General features: G+C 46.5%; 1 protein-coding gene across 8 annotated transcripts in view; it reads right to left on the bottom strand.

Moving 5' to 3' along the window:
* The window catches only part of LOC147712092 (caspase-7-like), a 203158-nt gene that overhangs the window by 18057 nt on the left and 167242 nt on the right, over positions 1 to 17859 (bottom strand). For all 8 annotated transcript variants that reach the window (XM_086922854.1, XM_086922853.1, XM_086922857.1 and 5 more), the window contains one exon: positions 14352 to 14490. In XM_086922854.1, the coding sequence (XP_086778980.1) occupies positions 14352 to 14490 (139 nt within the window). The remainder of the gene's footprint in view (positions 1 to 14351; positions 14491 to 17859) is intronic.

Genomic DNA, 17859 nt, shown 5'->3' with positions numbered 1-17859 from the left:
GAAACGTGCGATTGGACAGAAAGTTAGAGATCCAGACCTGGGTGGAGCCATCAACACCCACCTCTCTCAGGGTGTACAACAAGATGGAATGGGAGACGGTGTCAAATGCAGCACTCAGATCCAGTAAAATGAGTGCCACGGTCTCCCTGTTGTCCACCCTTTGCCTGATGGATTCTGACACACCAAGGAGAGTGGTTTCAGTCGAGAAACCAGCCCTGAACCCGGATTGAGAGCCATGAAGAAGGTTAGAAGTTTCCACATAGGAATTAAGCAAAGAATTAACGTGTTTCTCCAAGATTTTAGAAAAACATGAAAGTAAAGAGATAGGTCGAAAATTAGATGGATTATTAGGATCTAAGTTGGCCTTTTTTAATAATGGAACCACCATAGCGTGCTTCCAATCGTTGGGAATGCTAGCTTCAGTGAGGGAGGCATTCAAAACCTTTAGAATAATCAAAAGTAGGGCTATGTCCAGAGAGCTCAGGATTTGGGGAGGCATAGGATCAAGGGGGGACCCAGATTGTATGTCCTGTAAGTACTTTTTTAAAAGCGGAGGAGAGATGGGGTCCCAAGCGAGGAGTTGAGGAGGCACGGAAGTAGAACAAGGGAGGGTGCCAAGTGAGGGAGTACCTGAGGTTGAGACGGGGTGAGTGGACACAGCAAGAGAGGAATTGAAAGAGTCATACATTTTCTCAATCTTTTCAACAAAGAATTTGGCCAAAACTTCACACTGGGGGGTGTCAAGACAGGGGGCCTTAGGTACAGTAGATGCACCTGACAGCTCCTTCACCATTTTGAACAGGGCCTTAGGTCTGTTCTGTGCCGTAAGGAGCGTGGTATTCGCAAAGGAAGCTCTGGCACAATCACACGACGTGTGGTATGTTTTAAGAGCAGCCTTATACTCTGCTTTTTGACCCGCATCGTAGTTTGAGCGCCATAAGCGTTCAAACTTGAGTTGACCCTCAACTGTGCTAGCGGGGGTAATGTATCGACCCTGAGGGTCTTTGACTTCTTGGGTGATGGCCTTAGGGAAGGCCTTAGGGAAGGCCTTAGGGAAGGAGCGACGGAATAGAATAGCTTCCACACAGGAACTCAGAATAAAGCCTGAATGAAAGACCCTTTCATACTCTTTGCATGCCAGGAAGGGACAACGATTCTCCTGGAGGCGAGTTTTGTGGAGCATCAGTACCTTGGGGAGCAACCAAAGAGCACACCCCAGGACAGCAGTGTGTTTTACGTGGTCCAGCAGTCGGTTCCAGGAAAAGACTCAGAAGGATACCATCACTGGGGAGGGAAGTATGCATAGGTAGAGGGAGGCAGGGGTGTCCTGCTCCACAAAGGAAGGCAGCCAGAGTGCGCGCCAGAGGCACATGGTAATTGACCATTTACCGGAACTATACCGCTGAGGATAATATGTAAGTGCATGTCTGAATGTAGTGGACAACAAATAGATAAACAAACATTGCTAAACTGACAGCAAAACATAACAATGCACAGTCTCCATCCCCAAAGCAACCTCTCCTACCCCATACGTTCACACCACAAGCATGTCGCCCTAAAATCAATAACTAAAGACCCGATACAACTTGAAATAGGGAACAAAGTGGTGGACCCTTCCATTTTGCAGGATCATTTGTAGCCATCAAGAAATCGCATAAAGCAATTAGTCAGGAATTATCATTGTGGAACATAGTGCAGGGAGCAATTAACAAAGGGTTATCCCTTTCAATGCGAAGTGCCCATAGCTGGAAATTTAGATCTTGGGACTCTGAGAAACATTGGTATCAGCTAGGAAATTAGCAATAGACGTAGAATTTGTGGTGAAAAGATCCTCCTAGTTCGATGAGGGTTCCACCTAATTGGTGGGTATAGTGGGATGTGCCTGGGATGTGGGCTGAACTCATGGACAAGGAGATTGTGAGAAGGAGTTGGACCGTTTTGCGTTGTGCCCTCATCTTGAACAGGTGCAGTTTCTCTTTGGCTTTGGAGATGCAGCTGTCATGGCAGATCCAGAGGGCCCCTCCACCAGATAGGTAGATCCGCTCAGTCCAGTGAGTGGACGATCCTTGGCGAGCCAGGTTCAGGCCTATTCGGTGGTCTCAAGGAAGTGGGATTTATAGGTTTAGACAACCTGAAGCTTGGCTTTGAAGAAGAGCCGGAAAGGGAGGACAAGCGTTCAGAGCTTGTTTCTGACTTCCAAGTACCATCAGTGCTGCTGTTGCACCTCCCTTGTGTAATCAGGAAAAACGAGCACCTTTATATATCAGAGGTCTGAGCGGGTTCGGGCCTCTCGCAGATTTGCATCCCTGTCTGTAAGGATGCGTACAATCATGGGCCCTTTTTGGTGCTCCTGAGTAGTAGTTTGGGACCCAAGGCTATGTGTGCTCATTCGATCGCAAATGAGGGAGACAGCTAGTCAAATGGCATCCAGAACCTGATCCATGTTTAAAGGAAGTCTACAACTTGTGACTGCTCGGTGCCTTCAAGGATTCCACCAAGCTGTATATTTTTTTAGCAGGACCAATCATCCTCAGCTTCCACGCGCCGATTGACCTCTGCTGTGCGCATGAGGAGGCCAGAGACCTGGGATTTCAGGTTGTTCATGTCACCCTCCAACGTGGACAGTCAGGCGTTGCATAAGTTCTGACACAAAAGGGCGACATCTACTCGGACTTCACCATTCTTGGTCTCCACAGCGGTGTGGGAGGTCTGGATGGCTTGGAGGATCATGGTCAGGTCTTCTTTGGAGGAGGACAATTTATCCACCCCCAACCCCCATTGCACCAAAGGGTTCTGTTGTCTCGTCACTCCTTCAAAAGGGGAACCAAGCCCGCTATCCGCTGAGCAGGGACAGCACATGCAGCCTGGTTCCGGCGATTGCTCACCCCAGTGACACCAAGGAAATGATGCTCCCATCCAAGAGGGAAGTCAGCTGGTAATGTGGGCAGGGTATTGTGGATGAACACTGGGAGAGGCGTAATCCATATATGAGAGGGCAGCAGATGTAACGGTAAGTTAGGCCCCCTTCGCTGAGTCCGCCAAACTTCACTCTCAGGCGCACGTCCCCTAAAGCTCCAGTAGGACGCAGGGCCCGAGGCCATGGGGCAAGGGCCAGACAGACCAAGGCCAGCAGAGGGGAGGCACCCAGCCCGGCTGTGGAAGAGGAGGCAAATCTTACAATCTCCACCATCAACTCTGACAGTTCAATTGCCGACTTCCAGGCCACAATGAGATTCATTCAACTTTGGATGGACCAAAACCATCTGAAGTTAAACCCTGGAAAGGCAGAGCTCGTACTCACAGGAGACAGCCACAAGTTCTGGGGCCCGCATTATTGTCCCCCAGAATTGGGCTGCCCACCTCTCTCTTCTTCGGCAAAAACGCTCAGAGTAACGCTTAGTAGCGACCTCTCACTGAAATCTCAAGTGGGTCTTGTCGTCTCTAAGTGTTTTTTCCATCTACGGAAAATTAGGAGGATCCGCCGCTTCCTTACACAGATAGCCCTCATTCAGGTGGTGATGGCTACTGTCCTATCTCATCTGGACTACGCCAATGCCACCTATCTGGGCTTATTTGCAAAAGCGGCTTCAAATGGTTCAGAATCACGCGGCCAGATTGATATTACAACAACCTAGATAGCAACCTGCCTCCCCGCTACTAAAGAGGCTACATTGACTCCCTATCCCCACACGTTGCATCTTTAAAATTGGTTGTCTGATTTTTAAATCCCTGCACAATAAAATCCCTAAATTTGTCGACAATTTGATAATTAGGCATACCCCCTCCCGTAATCTACGCTCGGCACACCTTTCACTCCTCCACATTCCCACCTTCAGGCGGAAATGCCATGAAGGTTGCAGATTCGCTATCCTTGCCCCCTGGATCTGGAACTCGATACCTCTGGAAATCCGAGTTTGCCCGGATCTCTTGAAATTTCTAAAAATCCTGGCTGTTTGAGCAAGCCTACATATGACAATCTCCTTGGAAACGGTTGATGTTCTGACTCCTTTCCAACAGCGCCATGAAACCGCCCGGTGTACGTGCGCTTTTCAAGACATTCTTAACATTAACATTAACATCGGGGAGGACAGAGAGTGAAATAGAGGCAGGTCCACACTGCAGCACGGGCAGATAGGGAGGTCTACAAATGTTCCTTGCGCCAGGGCCAAATCACACCAGGCGTACACCGCAGAGGATCTACAGCAGTCACAAGCTTCAAACTTCTGCTTCTGCACCACCCAACAAGGATCTAACTGTCAATGCGGTGCCGCAATGAGGGAAGGGGCAAGCAAGCATCCATCCGAAACCTCCACTATGGGGGCACCTTTTCCGAGTCCAATAATGTTTATAGAAATGGGGGGCACACCTCACGACCGGTTGAGTCTGTGTCCCAGAGGGGGCAACCCCAAGCTCCAGGCAATATGAGGAGGACCAGTTCTAAGCCTCCCTTGTCTCCAGCAGGCCGAGCCACAGGTAGCAGGCGCTGCGGACAGGTGGCCCAGTGGCAGGGTCCGGACAAGTCCGCTGGTGGATCAAACTGGAGCTGAGCACATCCTAGAGGACCCACAGGCAGTGAGGTCAGGTCCGGGGTCCCCACCGCTCACCTGGGAATGTTGCAGCTGCTGCCAATGCAGCCAGGCCGATGAGGGGTCCAGCGTTCAAGTCCCCAGCACCCAAATACCACTGAATGGGACCCAGATTTCAGCCACCCAGTGCACAGCAACTCAGGACTGGAGCGCCTGTAGGATTGGGAGGCTGCAGCAAGGATTAGCGGGGACCCCAAAGCACCCCATCTCTCCTTTCACAGGGCTTCAGTTGAGGCAGGGATAGGCACCTCCTGGTTGTGGCACTCCAGGACACTCCGTATTCCACGTCCTGGGCTCACCGAGGGCCCAGCCATGCCGGTGCCACCATGTTGGAGCGAAGCAGCTCCCAAGAGTCCAGCCACTGCAAGGGAATCTAGTGTCGTCCAGACTTCTGCAGCATGCTGAACCAGTCCATGGGCCACAGCAGGTCCAGTGAGGAAGAACAGGGGTCCCTGATGGCGTGAGGATGGGAGCGCATGGCGGAGGGGGGGGGGTTCAGAGCACTCTTAGAGTGCAACCACCATCTTGACGCTCCAAGTCACGCCCCTCGCATGGGCATATTCTAAAGGTGAAGAGACTACGATTAAAAGTGCTCATCAGAAAAACAGAAACCTAAAATGGTTTCTTTAGAGGAACACCGGGTAAGTAACTAAAAATAATCTGTGTTACAAGCATGCATGCATCCTCTAACACTGGAGTTATGTACAACAGAATAGGAACTAGCACCATTAAGCGTTCTTACTCAGCACACCTTTTCAGGCGCTACTATTTTCTTTTTGTTAACTATTCAACGAGACTGCCTGTATTTTTCTGCTGTCTCTCTCATGTACTTCTTCCTCCTCTGTGTTCTTCCATTCCCTTTCTGCCAATCATCCATTGTCCTTGTGTTACCACAGAGTTTCCTGCCCACTTTCCTTTGTCTGTGCGCTTCCTCAGCCCCTCCTGCACATTCTTTTGTCCGTGCCCTACCCCCACTCTCTGTTGTCTGTATGCTTCTCTGTGTACTTCACCCACACCTCACAGCCACCCACCATTAGCCTGTGATTTCCCCAGACTCTACCCCCCACACTCCGTTGTCTGTGTGTTTCCCCAGACCTTCCCGCCCACCCTCCATTGTCCATGTGCTCCCCATCCCATCTTAGCTGACCTCTATCCCACCCATATCCTTCTTTCCTGTCCTCTCTCTCTTTGTTGCTTTGCCTCCCAACCCATTCACCATTTGATGGAAAGGGAAGTAAGTTAAGAGGCGAGGCAATACGGATGGAGAAGAATGCATGTGGGGGAGAGGACAGGCGAGTGTGAGATGTGTGGTGAGATGTGAGACTTTTTTTTTGCAAACGGCCTGGCCACCTGCTTTGGGCCTCGATGGTCCAGTTGAGTGGGCAGGGGTGACAAGGCTGTAGGTATCATTGGTCTTCCAGGTGCAATGGGCCTGAGGCCCAGTGAAATGAGGGGCCAACAAAATCCAAATTATGGCTGTGCTGTGTTACTGTCCTTTCTCGCTTTCATGAGGTCCCAGTGCACCATTGCATTGATGCTTTTGGCTTCAGAGCAATGGCCCAAGGGAGGGAAAATTGAAACAGAGGAGATGTCTTAGCTTGGGCTATGAGAGATGGTGGGGAACAAGTGGGTCAAGATTTGGGCCCAACCTTTTAACATGAGACTGGTGTAGTGCACTTTGCAAGGCAATAGTATCATTAGAGAAGCAGGCCCAGTGGCACTGGGGCTCAGGGTTGTAAGGGTCCACTATTTAATAGGTAAATTTGTGTTACTTTACAAGATGGGCAAGGGCACTCATTTTCCTTGCTAGCGTTAGGGCCAAAGGCACCCTTACCGAACAGAGGGGACAACAAGTGGGAACTAATTAATTTTCTGGAAGGGACAGAAGGCTTGTTTCAAGATTGGCGAGATGGCCAGACATGGTGTGGAAAGGGTGAAAGAGGCAAAGGAGAGAGCCTGCCACTCAGAACCACAGCTATTATTAGTGCACCAGGTGCAGTTTTATTGGGACCCAGGAGTGTGAGGGGCTCACATCACCCCAATGATGTGGTGCAGTATATTTCAGTCAGTTTCTTTTTTTGCTTGATGCATTTTCTCTTGATGTCTCAGATTGTGTTGGAAAATGGCCCTCTCTGCAGGGTCATTCCCAAACGTTTTGCCTTCCTGCTCTATGTTTTGTGTCCTCGTTTTTGTTGGCCTTAGGACTCTTACCACTTTCCCACTGCTAACCAGTGCTAAAGTGCATATGCTATCTCCCTAAAGTATGGTAACTTTGGCTCTAACCCAGTTAGCATATTTAATTTACTTATAAGTCCCTAGTAAAGTGCACTACATGTGCCCAGGGACTGTAAGTTAAATGCTACTAGTGGGCCTACAGCACTAATTTTGGCACCCACCTAAGTAGCACCTAAACCATATCTCAGGCCTGCCATTGCAGAGCCTGTGTGTGGAGTTTACACTGCCATTTTGCCCTGGCAAAATAAATCATTTGCCGGTCCCAAACTTTCCTTTCTTCTAGATATAAGTACCCTCTCAGCTAGGTCCTGGACAATCCAGAGAGCAGGGTGCCATGTATTTAAAAGGCAGTACATGTACCTGTAAGTTTTACATGTCCTCATAGTGAAAAACTCTTGAAATCGTTTTTCACTACTACAAGGCCTATCTCTCCCCTAGGATATCAATGGAGTTGCCTTATTACATTTTGTAAGTATAATTCCCAAATGTGAAGAAATAGACTTTAAAAGTTTGGTGTCTCTGGAATCACAGTTTAAAACCTAGAACTTATGGTGAAGTTGGATTTCAAATTGCAATTCTGGAAATGCCACTTTTAGAAAGTTGGCATTTTCTTTACTTTAGCCATTTGGTGCCTGCTGCCTGTCTCTGATCACATGACTGGGTATAATTGGGCTTTGTGTATTCCTCCTAGGCAGCTACACACGATGAAAGCTTAAGTGTATCTCAATGGGCCATTTCAAGCAGGATAGGATGGAGGAGCTGGCCACCGCCTCACTTACACCTAAATAGTCTGTGTCCTGTCCACACACAAAGGGCTGCCTACCCCCCCTGTAGCGAGTCTGGAGCCAGGGAAGGAGGAAAGGACATCTGTGCACTTCAAAGGCATGTTTATGAAGCCTCCCCCACTTCAAATGCACCACTGGGTATAAGTACTGGACCTCATACACAACATTTTCAGTGCACGTCTGGATCTGTGATCACTCTGCCAGCAAGAAGGACTGCTGTGCTGCCGAAGGATTGCCACTCTTCTAGGCTTCTACTTTGCTGGACTCCTGACTTGCTGTGCTGCCCTGCTGCCTGATGTTCCCCTCCCTGTGTGAGAAGGACTTAACCTCCATCACTTGAACGCAGAGTGACTCCAAGGGCTAGCTGGATGGCCTCCTGATCTGATGTCTCATGGACATAAAAGATTTCCAGCCACCCTGCTTTTGCATGGTGGGTGATTCTGCTATCTCTGAGTCTGCCCTGCCAAGTGGTTCCATCACAGTCTTGCACCATTGGAAGTGGGCCTAAGGTGTTTCCTTCAGCAGAACCCACACACTTTCTGTAGAACAGACGCATCCGCTTTGTCCTGTGGGTCAGAGCCTCTATTGCGTGGACCAGAACTGGCACATTGCCTCTGCTGTGTGGACACAACGCATCACCTTCGGAACCACCACTGCATGATGCTTAGCCCAGCACAAGGTCCTCGCACCCCCATCGATGGCCGCCTTGATGACGAATCTCCACATTGCAGCTCACCGCTGATCGGAGGCGGTGAATAGCTGCTGCGTCACGGATCAGGACAGGTGCATTGCCGCAAACAGATGGCTCGACACCTACGCATCGCCTCAGCTGCACCCTGCATCCTTGATGTCGCTGCAATCAGGATTAAGGTACTTTTGTTAAATTGGCCTTGCTGGGTCCCTGTAGCTGACCACCACTTCATCGCGGTAAGCCTGAACTTTTGGCTTTTTGCCAGTACGGCCCAACCAAGCACTTACTGCTTCTAAGTGTTATTTTACAGTTTATTCTTTAAAAATTCATATCTCAAATTCTACTTATTGGATTTTTTAAATTTTGGTCTTGTTTTATTATTAAGTTACATTTTTCTAACCTGGTGTGGAATCTTTTTGTGTGGTATTTTCGCAGTTTTACTGTTTGGGGTGTTGCACAAATACTTTACACATTGGCTCCAAAGTTAAGCCTGGCTACTCTGTGCCAAACTGCCTGAGGGGTAGCACAGTTTAATTTAGGGTTTGCCTGCCTCTTACCCTAACTGGGATTGTGGTTGCTGCTGACTAGGGCTCATACCTCAGTCAACCTACAAGATTTCAAGATTTTTATTTTAGGTGATCGGTCTTTTTAAAAACAAAAACCATTACACCAAATAACAGTTTTTAAATAATACTACTGCATATATACACATAGAATAGCTTGCTTAATCATACAAAAATAATCAATAAGTTACTTTAATGCATCTAGGGCTAGATGTAGGTAGAATAGATTTACCGATTTTTAATTACCGAATTTTACCGATTCAGTAATTAAAAATCGGTAAATCTAAGGGATGGGTATGTAGGTATTCCAGATGTGCTGGAATACCGAATCGGATGATTTCGGTATTTACCGATTCGGTAAATACCGAATCGGTAATGCCCATTCATTCCTATGGGCTTTGAAGCCCGAATCGGTAAATACCGATTTTCACAAGGGTGCAGGGGATGTCACTTTGACACCCTCTGGCACCCCCAAAACAGGCTTGGGTGCCATGTGGCAGGCACACATGCCCTAAGGGCAGCTATGCCTGTCACATGGCATAGGTGTGCATGCACACATGTGCATGCACACCGGAATCAGTATTTTACCATCAAATTGGATTTGATGGTAACATACCGATTTGGTAAGGCTCCTGGGACTCTGAAGAGTCCCACCTACATATGGGTGGATCAAAGGTTTTTATTTGCATAATTAGTTAAAATTATTACAAAATTCGCATAATAAAATAACGATACAAAATTTATTAAAAAAATTACTAAAATTATTGTCTCTCGGCTATTGTTTTGTTTGGGGGCGGGGCTTGTGAGCTCCTGGGGTTAAGCTGGCCCTGTTTGCCCACGAACTGGATGGTCCTCATATTCTATTAGGTCAAAATTTTCTTGCTTCTGCCAAGAATTTGACTCCACTGCATACTAGGATTATGTTGGAACCACCGAGCCAGCTTGTGACTGCATGTCTGCAGGATCGAATGTTGAGAGCATTGAAGATGGGTTTCAATAAGAGTCGTCTCTGACTTATCAGGGCCGGACATAAGCAGAAAAGGTGGACAAGTGTTTCAGTGTTGTACCCGCAAAGGCGACATTGATTCGTCTGGTGTGATGATTTCCAGGACGGTAGTAAATCCTTTGTGACATGCATCCCCATCCGATAGGCTGTAAAAGACTTTTTTAGGTGACCACTGATGTGGGATGTTAAATATGTGTGTGTTTTTGGGGTTGTGAAGCTGTTCAGGATGGTCCAGGCATGCCGCCGTTTTGCCAATAACTCTTTGTCCTCAAAAAAAGATTTCCATTTTGCTGCCGTATTGGCTGATTTTTTTAGACTTACTTTATCTGTCCCTGATTTCCAAGCGACTGCTAGGTCTAACTTTTCCACGCAGAATGGGTGGATCATATTCGGTAAATTTACCAATTTTTTATTTTACCGAATCTGTAAAATTACCGAATCGGTAATTTTACCGATTTGGTAAAATAATGACCCCTACATACCAATCACCTACTTACCGATCGGTAACAGCCGAAAATACCGATTTTCGGCCATTACCGACCGACCTACATCGGGCCCCTAATGTTTAAAATTTCATTTTTAGAGAATCTTTTTTACTCTTTTTGTAATTTCAACCGATTTCCTTTTCAACCAACAAGCCAACTTCTAACACATTTAATATGCATTATGAGCAACAGAAAAGTAGCCCTGAAAAGATCTCATAATGCCAGCTCTGTGCACTCAGGTGTGCCCTGTCCCTCCTTCAATCCTTGCCATATATTTCATAACTTCAAAATATTTTGCTTAGGGGGTTCAGAAAAAAATGTTTGAAGACGTCTGCCCTAGAATTTCTTGTTCTTGGAATCCTATGAGAGTAGAAATCACCACCGCTTACAGAACCAGAGCAGGCAACACAATAGACCTGGATGTTGTCATTGGAATCCACACAACAGGAAATATTGGCAGGCACATTACAGAGCATTTGGAGGTGGCCAGTGCTAGTCCTTGCTTGGTTACTCTCGATAGACTTCATAGAACCCAGTTTTCAGAATGCCTTTCTCACCTGCTTTAGTGCACAGATATGTTCACAAACAACGCAACATAGAAACTTCTCTTTGAATTTTCTCGCTCTGATAATTTGGGTGAAGATGCCCTGCGACAAATCTGGTCATAGTTCTGCAAAGCTTACACCCGCATCTACAAGTCACAGATTGTCCTCTGTTCACTTTCACGTTTCATTTACTGACCCACTAAGCTGTGCAACCTCACTGTCTGTACACGCACTAGGGTAGCCAAGATTACAGCTGACTAATAATAGTATGTCCTCAACATGATTCTCTTAAGCAACTAGCAATATACACGATCTAGGAGCACTCTGGGGTGTTTGACTCTCAAAGCATAATGGGGTGTTCTACCCTCTGTTAATAACACCGTTTCTAGGAAGACCATAAACAAAGTAGCATCTTTACACCTCCTAGCTCACATCTCCAAAAATGACTTACTGAACAGCTTCTAATCTACCTTTTACCCAAAATGCAGCACGGAAACAGCAACCCTTAAAATCCTATTTGACAACCTAGGAACATTTCAGAAGGTTGATGTATGTCTCTTACTGCTGCTTGACTTGTCTGGAACACTCAACAAAATTGTCCTCAAAATCTCTATCAGGATGGGAATGGACAAGGCTTGAAATTGTTTTACCCTTACTACTGCCAGTGGTCGCCCCACTGCTTTCAAGCAGTGTGAGAAGAGGAAACATTAAATGATAATAACTTTTAGTTATTATAAGTTTATGTTTCCTTCCTTTGCGGGCGGGCTGGTGGGTAGGGCTGCTCTGCTCACGGAGCAGGGCAGGGAGGAGTGGTTTGCCCACTCCTACGTGCCCAATGACTGTTCGGTCAGCCCTCTGGGGCCACCCGAACTATTTATGCTCACTTTCCCCATTCTCCATGCAGGCTACAGTACACCCTGCGTGGAGAACATGCCCAGGCCCCCATTCCTTGATTGAGCGTCAAACCAGGATGCTCAAAACTTATCACAAAGCTGCATTGCAGCGTTGTGATTGGTCAGAGAAGCCTGGGTGCCGATTAATCACTCTGCTGAATGCAGCGTTTTGATTAGTCAGTGGGGCCTGGCTGTGCTTCCTGTTTCCTCAGGATGAAAGACGGAGGACCCGACAGAAAGGTAAGTACATTTTTTTTTAATATGCGCATCCTCACTCTAAACCAGTGCCCGCGACCCCCGCACCCGCCAACTGTAAGCCATGCCGGCCACCACTACCTCTTCCCAATATTAATTTGTGAAAATAGGCTTGTTTAGATAACCCGTCCTTTTACTAATTAGTGGAGTATCACGTGGTTCTATACTTTCTTCCTCTCTATGCAATCTGAATGAGTGCATTCTTCTTAAAGCTGATTCTGACAAAAATAGAATTAATTTTCCTCTCCAGAACTTTGCACTTCCATTCCAAAAATAGCCAAGAAGCTATCAACTCTAGGCATTTCTCCAACATTGGTTCCCTTTGCAAAAGTACTCAATGTCATCACTTATCAGCAGATAACAAAATATACCCCAGTGACCACACATCTCGCCAAACTGACAAATACGGTCTAGTTTTCAATTATTTCTTTTTGGACAATGCTAACCCCACTGATTTCAGAGAGCCTGCCCAAGCTCAAGTTGCATGCATAGCCAGTGACACTTCTCTAGATGACCTACCAATGCCTGCTCTAGCTTCTTTCAGACCTAATCCAACACCTGAACAAAATAGCAAAGAAACTGAAACCAGAATCAACTTCAATCTGGAGTGCATCACAGCAAAACTCTGTATCCCAGCAAGCATAGCTACCTGAAAAACAAACTCCATATCAGGGTTTAAGAAACAACACCAGAAGTATCCAGTCTTTTTCTAGAAGTCATAAAAACAGAAAAAAATTCAAAACTCTGAATTGGTCCCTGTCATGTCAAACTCCTCAATTTGAATCACCTACCTGGAGAACTCAGGGACACACTGAGTGGAACACACAAAAACCCTCTTCTTCAGGATGTACCTAAATAACTATGGGCCTTCCTTAGAGTTTGGTGAATGTGGGGCATCTGCCAAAAAATGGTGGATGCCGTATCTCCCCACATGTAGAAGGCATAGAGGCCCTATACACTCTGAATAGGGCAGACAGGACATTTGCTTCTTTTTTGACAGATGTCCTGCAATCCATCAAACTCTAGATAAGGCAATAAGAATGTTCATGTCTGTACTGATATTAATGCTAATGTCGGTTGATATCTTACTAAATTATAACTTGTAAAGCGGTCCTGCTACCAGTGAACCGAGATCCACGTAAGGAATAAACAAATCAACACATGATCCTATGTTTGGTGGAGGGAATTTCATTGGATGATTTTCTATTGGTGGTATTCCCACTTTCTTTACGAATCACAAGATTGTTTGTTACCACTACATTCTACTTCAGGCCCCTTACGTAGTAACCATATATGAACAGTTTCCATGGTATTATGCACATACACACTTCTCCTTATACACTTCTAATTATCTCTCTTTTATGAGCACAGCACTCTGCTGCTCCTTCAAGCTAACGGTATTACAAATAAAAAATTAAAGATGCTAATTTCTTCTGTAGTGGAAGATATATAAACCACAGTAGTATAAAAGGACTTCATCTTACATTTCACAACTTTATATTCACGTACTGAATCACCTGTGCTCCAGGGCACTGGCTTTTATATACAAATGTGGTTTATATTTCTCAGACATATGCCTCGAATATATCAGTGATCCGTTTAGAATAGATCGCAGCGTGTCTCCTTTAAATTCTTTCACATGATGGTCATAAAGATAAGATCCTATGCAATTTTCAAATAAATAACTCTATTTGTCTTTTGCTGCGTCTACCTTCGAGAGATGGTGCTCTTGGCTTGTGTAGAGGACATATTTGTGCTTGCCTGCTACACTTTGCCTGGTCTTGGGCACATCTTAGAGTGTGGAAGTAGGCACTGGCCTGCATCTGAGATATTGGCTAAGAAATTGCAGCATTTGTGGATATGAATGACCCTTTCTATAAGGCTGGTGCAAGGATTTATTCAAACATATTATAATTTTACTCCTGTCTTAATATTTAGACTCAACTACAAATTAAGGAAGATCTGACAGATGTTTCAAGTGTAAAGTATGTGGCTTAACGTTCTCAAGGAAAGAAAACGAAATAGTTTACACAAATTTTGTTCAACTAGTCTAGTCGGTCCTTGCACATTTTCTGTAAATTAAGCACGCTGCTTGATCAATGCTAAAGAGCATATTTAGTAAATGTCTCAGACAAGCCATCCATGGTGCTGCGCATCTATACAGTATTGTAATGATAGGTTATGCTTTTTTAATATGCTGGAATCCCTCCAAAAAGGATACTTTAGAGAGAAGAAAAGAGAAAAACACCTCCCTGGACTTAAAACGAACAAAAGGATATGTTTGCACAGAGTAAAATCTGTAATTACCTTCCACTGTGCTATAAGCCAGCAAGAAATCAGCTTCAACTGGAATCTTGTTTTTAGGACTTGTTTCACCCTCATCTGAGTCACTGTCAGACGCGGCATCAGCTTCTATCCCTGTATCCAATTGTGTTCCTCTGCAAGCCTGACCAATCAAAAACCAATGAGAAGAATCTTAGTTGAGAGAAACATAATCAATACGTTAGACATCGAAGAAAAATCATGCTACTTAGCTGAATAAAAGGTTATTTACTTTCTGTAATGATATTTCTGGGGGGATCCGTAATCTTCCTGTAGTTTCCTCACCTTTGAATATCCTTCAGACACTAGCCTGGCTCTGGAAACTTTTCCCCCTGCAATAGCTCTCCGGCATTGTCAGATTGCACCAGGCTGCTTCAACCAGGGCTCCACTCACCGAATGTAAATACATTGGACTATAGAGGTGCCAGCTGGTCGACTAGCATCACTCTCTGGTACTTCTTTCTCACCCCATCAAGGTGTGTGGAGAGGAACCAGGAGAGCATCAGCACAACACATATGTTTGCATTGCTATGAATCTTGTTAATTAATCACTGCACTAGTTCACAGAAGAGGAGTAGGGGTGGCGAGGAATCAGCAGGATGATTAAGGGCCCGATGTAGACTCGGGTGGACAGGTAACTCTGTAATAAATGTGACAGGTATCCTGCCCTATTATTACAACAGCATTATATCCTATGGTACTTGTGGTAAGACAGACAGTATATTCGTCCACCAAGTTATGGATGAGGTCATTTGCATCAAACAGAAATATCATTACAGAAAGTAAATAACTTTTTCTTTTGATCTTTACATGTTGCTGCAGATTTCATGTCAAGACTGGAGGCTAGCATTATGCATACACCTTTATTGCCACTTCAAACTGCAGCACTTTAAAGCATATCACAAACCATACTTAAAATTCCAGAATTAGAACTCATTTACAGTCTATATAAACCAAAGCCCGGCAGCCATGTTCCTCTTTTAATTCCTGCTCCACTTCAGTTACGTATCTGTTAGCATTTATTTATAATGATTTAAATGTCAGAAGTATTTTACAGATGGAAAGCTTTATTGGTATTGTCTAGATGTTTCTTTACAAATCTTATAGTTCAATCAATCATTTGTAACGCCACTACTTACCTGTGAGGGTCTCAAGGCGCTGGGGATGGAGAGTGCTGCTACTCTTCGAAGAGCCAGGTCTTGAGGAGTCTTCTGAAGGTTAGTAGGTCTTGAGTAGCTTGACTCCAGTGTGTTTATTGTTTTTTGTAATTTTCTCCCTGAGTGTACTGGGGTAGCTCAGACGTGGGTCCCAGAGCCTCCACACCACTGGAGTCAAGCTAGCCGGGCTGATGAGAGGTGTTACCTCGAAACCGGTCCGGTCCTCGGATGCTTGATTCCGGTCTGGGAAAGATATGGCTGTGTAGTTCGGACTGGACTGTTCCCATGGGGCACAGGGTCAGAGCTGATTTGCATAAAGCCATTATCTAACCCAGGGTGGTGTGGAGTGCAAAAAACGATGGATTTAGGCCCAGATCCTTGTACTGGGGTGAATGTAAGACATTGATCTACATTCTGTCCATCAAATTGTTTTTTGTAATTTTCTCCCTGAGTGTACTGGGGTAGCTCAGACGTGAGTCCCAGAGCCTCCACACCACTGGAGTCAAGCTAGCCGGGCTGATGAGAGGTGTTACCTCGAAACCGGTCCGGTCCTCGGATGCTTGATTCCGGTCTGGGAAAGATATGGCTGTGTAGTTCGGACTGGACTGTTCCCATGGGGCACAGGGTCAGAGCTGATTTGCATAAAGCCATTACCTAACCCAGGGTGGTGTGGAGTGCAAAAAACGATGGATTTAGGCCCAGATCCTTGTACTGGGGTGAATGTAAGACATTGATCTACATTCTGTCCATCAAATTGTTTTTTGTAATTTTCTCCCTGAGTGTACTGGGGTAGCTCAGACGTGGGTCCCAGAGCCTCCACACCACTGGAGTCAAGCTAGCCGGGCTGATGAGAGGTGTTACCTCGAAACCGGTCCGGTCCTCGGATGCTTGATTCCGGTCTGGGAAAGATATGGCTGTGTAGTTCGGACTGGACTGTTCCCATGGGGCACAGGGTCAGAGCTGATTTGCATAAAGCCATTATCTAACCCAGGGTGGTGTGGAGTGCAAAAAACGATGGATTTAGGCCCAGATCCTTGTACTGGGGTGAATGTAAGACATTGATCTGCATTCTGTCCATCAAATTGTTTTTTGTAATTTTCTCCCTGAGTGTACTGGGGTAGCTCAGACGTGGGTCCCAGAGCCTCCACACCACTGGAGTCAAGCTAGCCGGGCTGATGAGAGGTGTTACCTCGAAACCGGTCCGGTCCTCGGATGCTTGATTCCGGTCTGGGAAAGATATGGCTGTGTAGTTCGGACTGGACTGTTCCCATGGGGCACAGGGTCAGAGCTGATTTGCATAAAGCCATTATCTAACCCAGGGTGGTGTGGAGTGCAAAAAACGATGGATTTAGGCCTAGATCCTTGTACTGGGGTGAATGTAAGACATTGATCTACATTCTGTCCATCAAATTGTTTTTTGTAAGTTTCTCTGTTGTTCAGCAGGGCCCTGATGTCATCGGTGGCGGCGATGAGGGTGGTTTTGGTGCTGTGGTTGCTGCGGAACCCAGACTGGGACGGGTCCAGGATTCTGTTCTCCCCGAGGTAGCGGGCCAGTTGTTTGTTGACGGTTTTCTCGATGACCTTCGCCGGGAATGGGAGCAGGGAGATGGGCCGGAAGTTCTTGGGGTCTGCCTTGGGTTTCTTGAGTAAGGCGGTGATCTCGGTGTGCTTCCAGCTTTCCGGGAAGGTTGCTGTCTCGAAGGAGATGTTGATTACTTTCCGGAGATGGGGTGCAATGGCTGTGCTGGCTTTGTTGAAGATGTGGTGTGGGCATGGGTCTGACGGTGATCCGGAGTGGATGGTGTTCATGATCTGGCAGGTGTCGTCGTCGTTGATGTTGGTCCAGGAGAGCAGGCAGTTTGTGCGGGTGGTGGTCGAGGGGGCGGAGGTCTCAGTGGTTGTCGGGCGGTTGCGACGTTGAAGCTGCCGTGGATGTTGGCGATCTTGCGGTGGAAGAAGGTGGACAGCGAGTCGCACCGGTCTTGCGAAGGTGTAATGTTGTTGGAGCTGGGGTTGGAGAGTTCCTTCACGATGTTGAAGAGCTCTTTGCTGTTGTGTGCGCTGTTGTCTAGGCGGTCTTTGAATGAGGCCCTTTTGGCGGATCTGATGAGGTGACTGCAGGTAGCGTTTTTGTGGGCTGTGTAGCTGTCCGGTGTTTGTTTGCGGAGCAAGTTCTTCTCCAGTTTTCGGCATGTTGTTTGGAGGCCTGGAGGTCTTCGGTGAACCAACTGGCTTTCTTGCTGGTGTGACTGTTCGAGGGTTTCTTGAGCGGGGCGAGGATGTTGGCGCAGTCGTAGATCCACTGTCTGAGGTTTCGGCCAGCGGTGTCGGGGTCG

This window comes from Lissotriton vulgaris, chromosome 5, assembly GCF_964263255.1.
Source record: "Lissotriton vulgaris chromosome 5, aLisVul1.2, whole genome shotgun sequence".
Taxonomy (NCBI): domain Eukaryota; kingdom Metazoa; phylum Chordata; class Amphibia; order Caudata; family Salamandridae; genus Lissotriton; species Lissotriton vulgaris.
The sequence above is the reverse complement of the archived record's forward strand: the minus strand, read 5'-3'. Positions and strand labels throughout refer to the sequence as shown.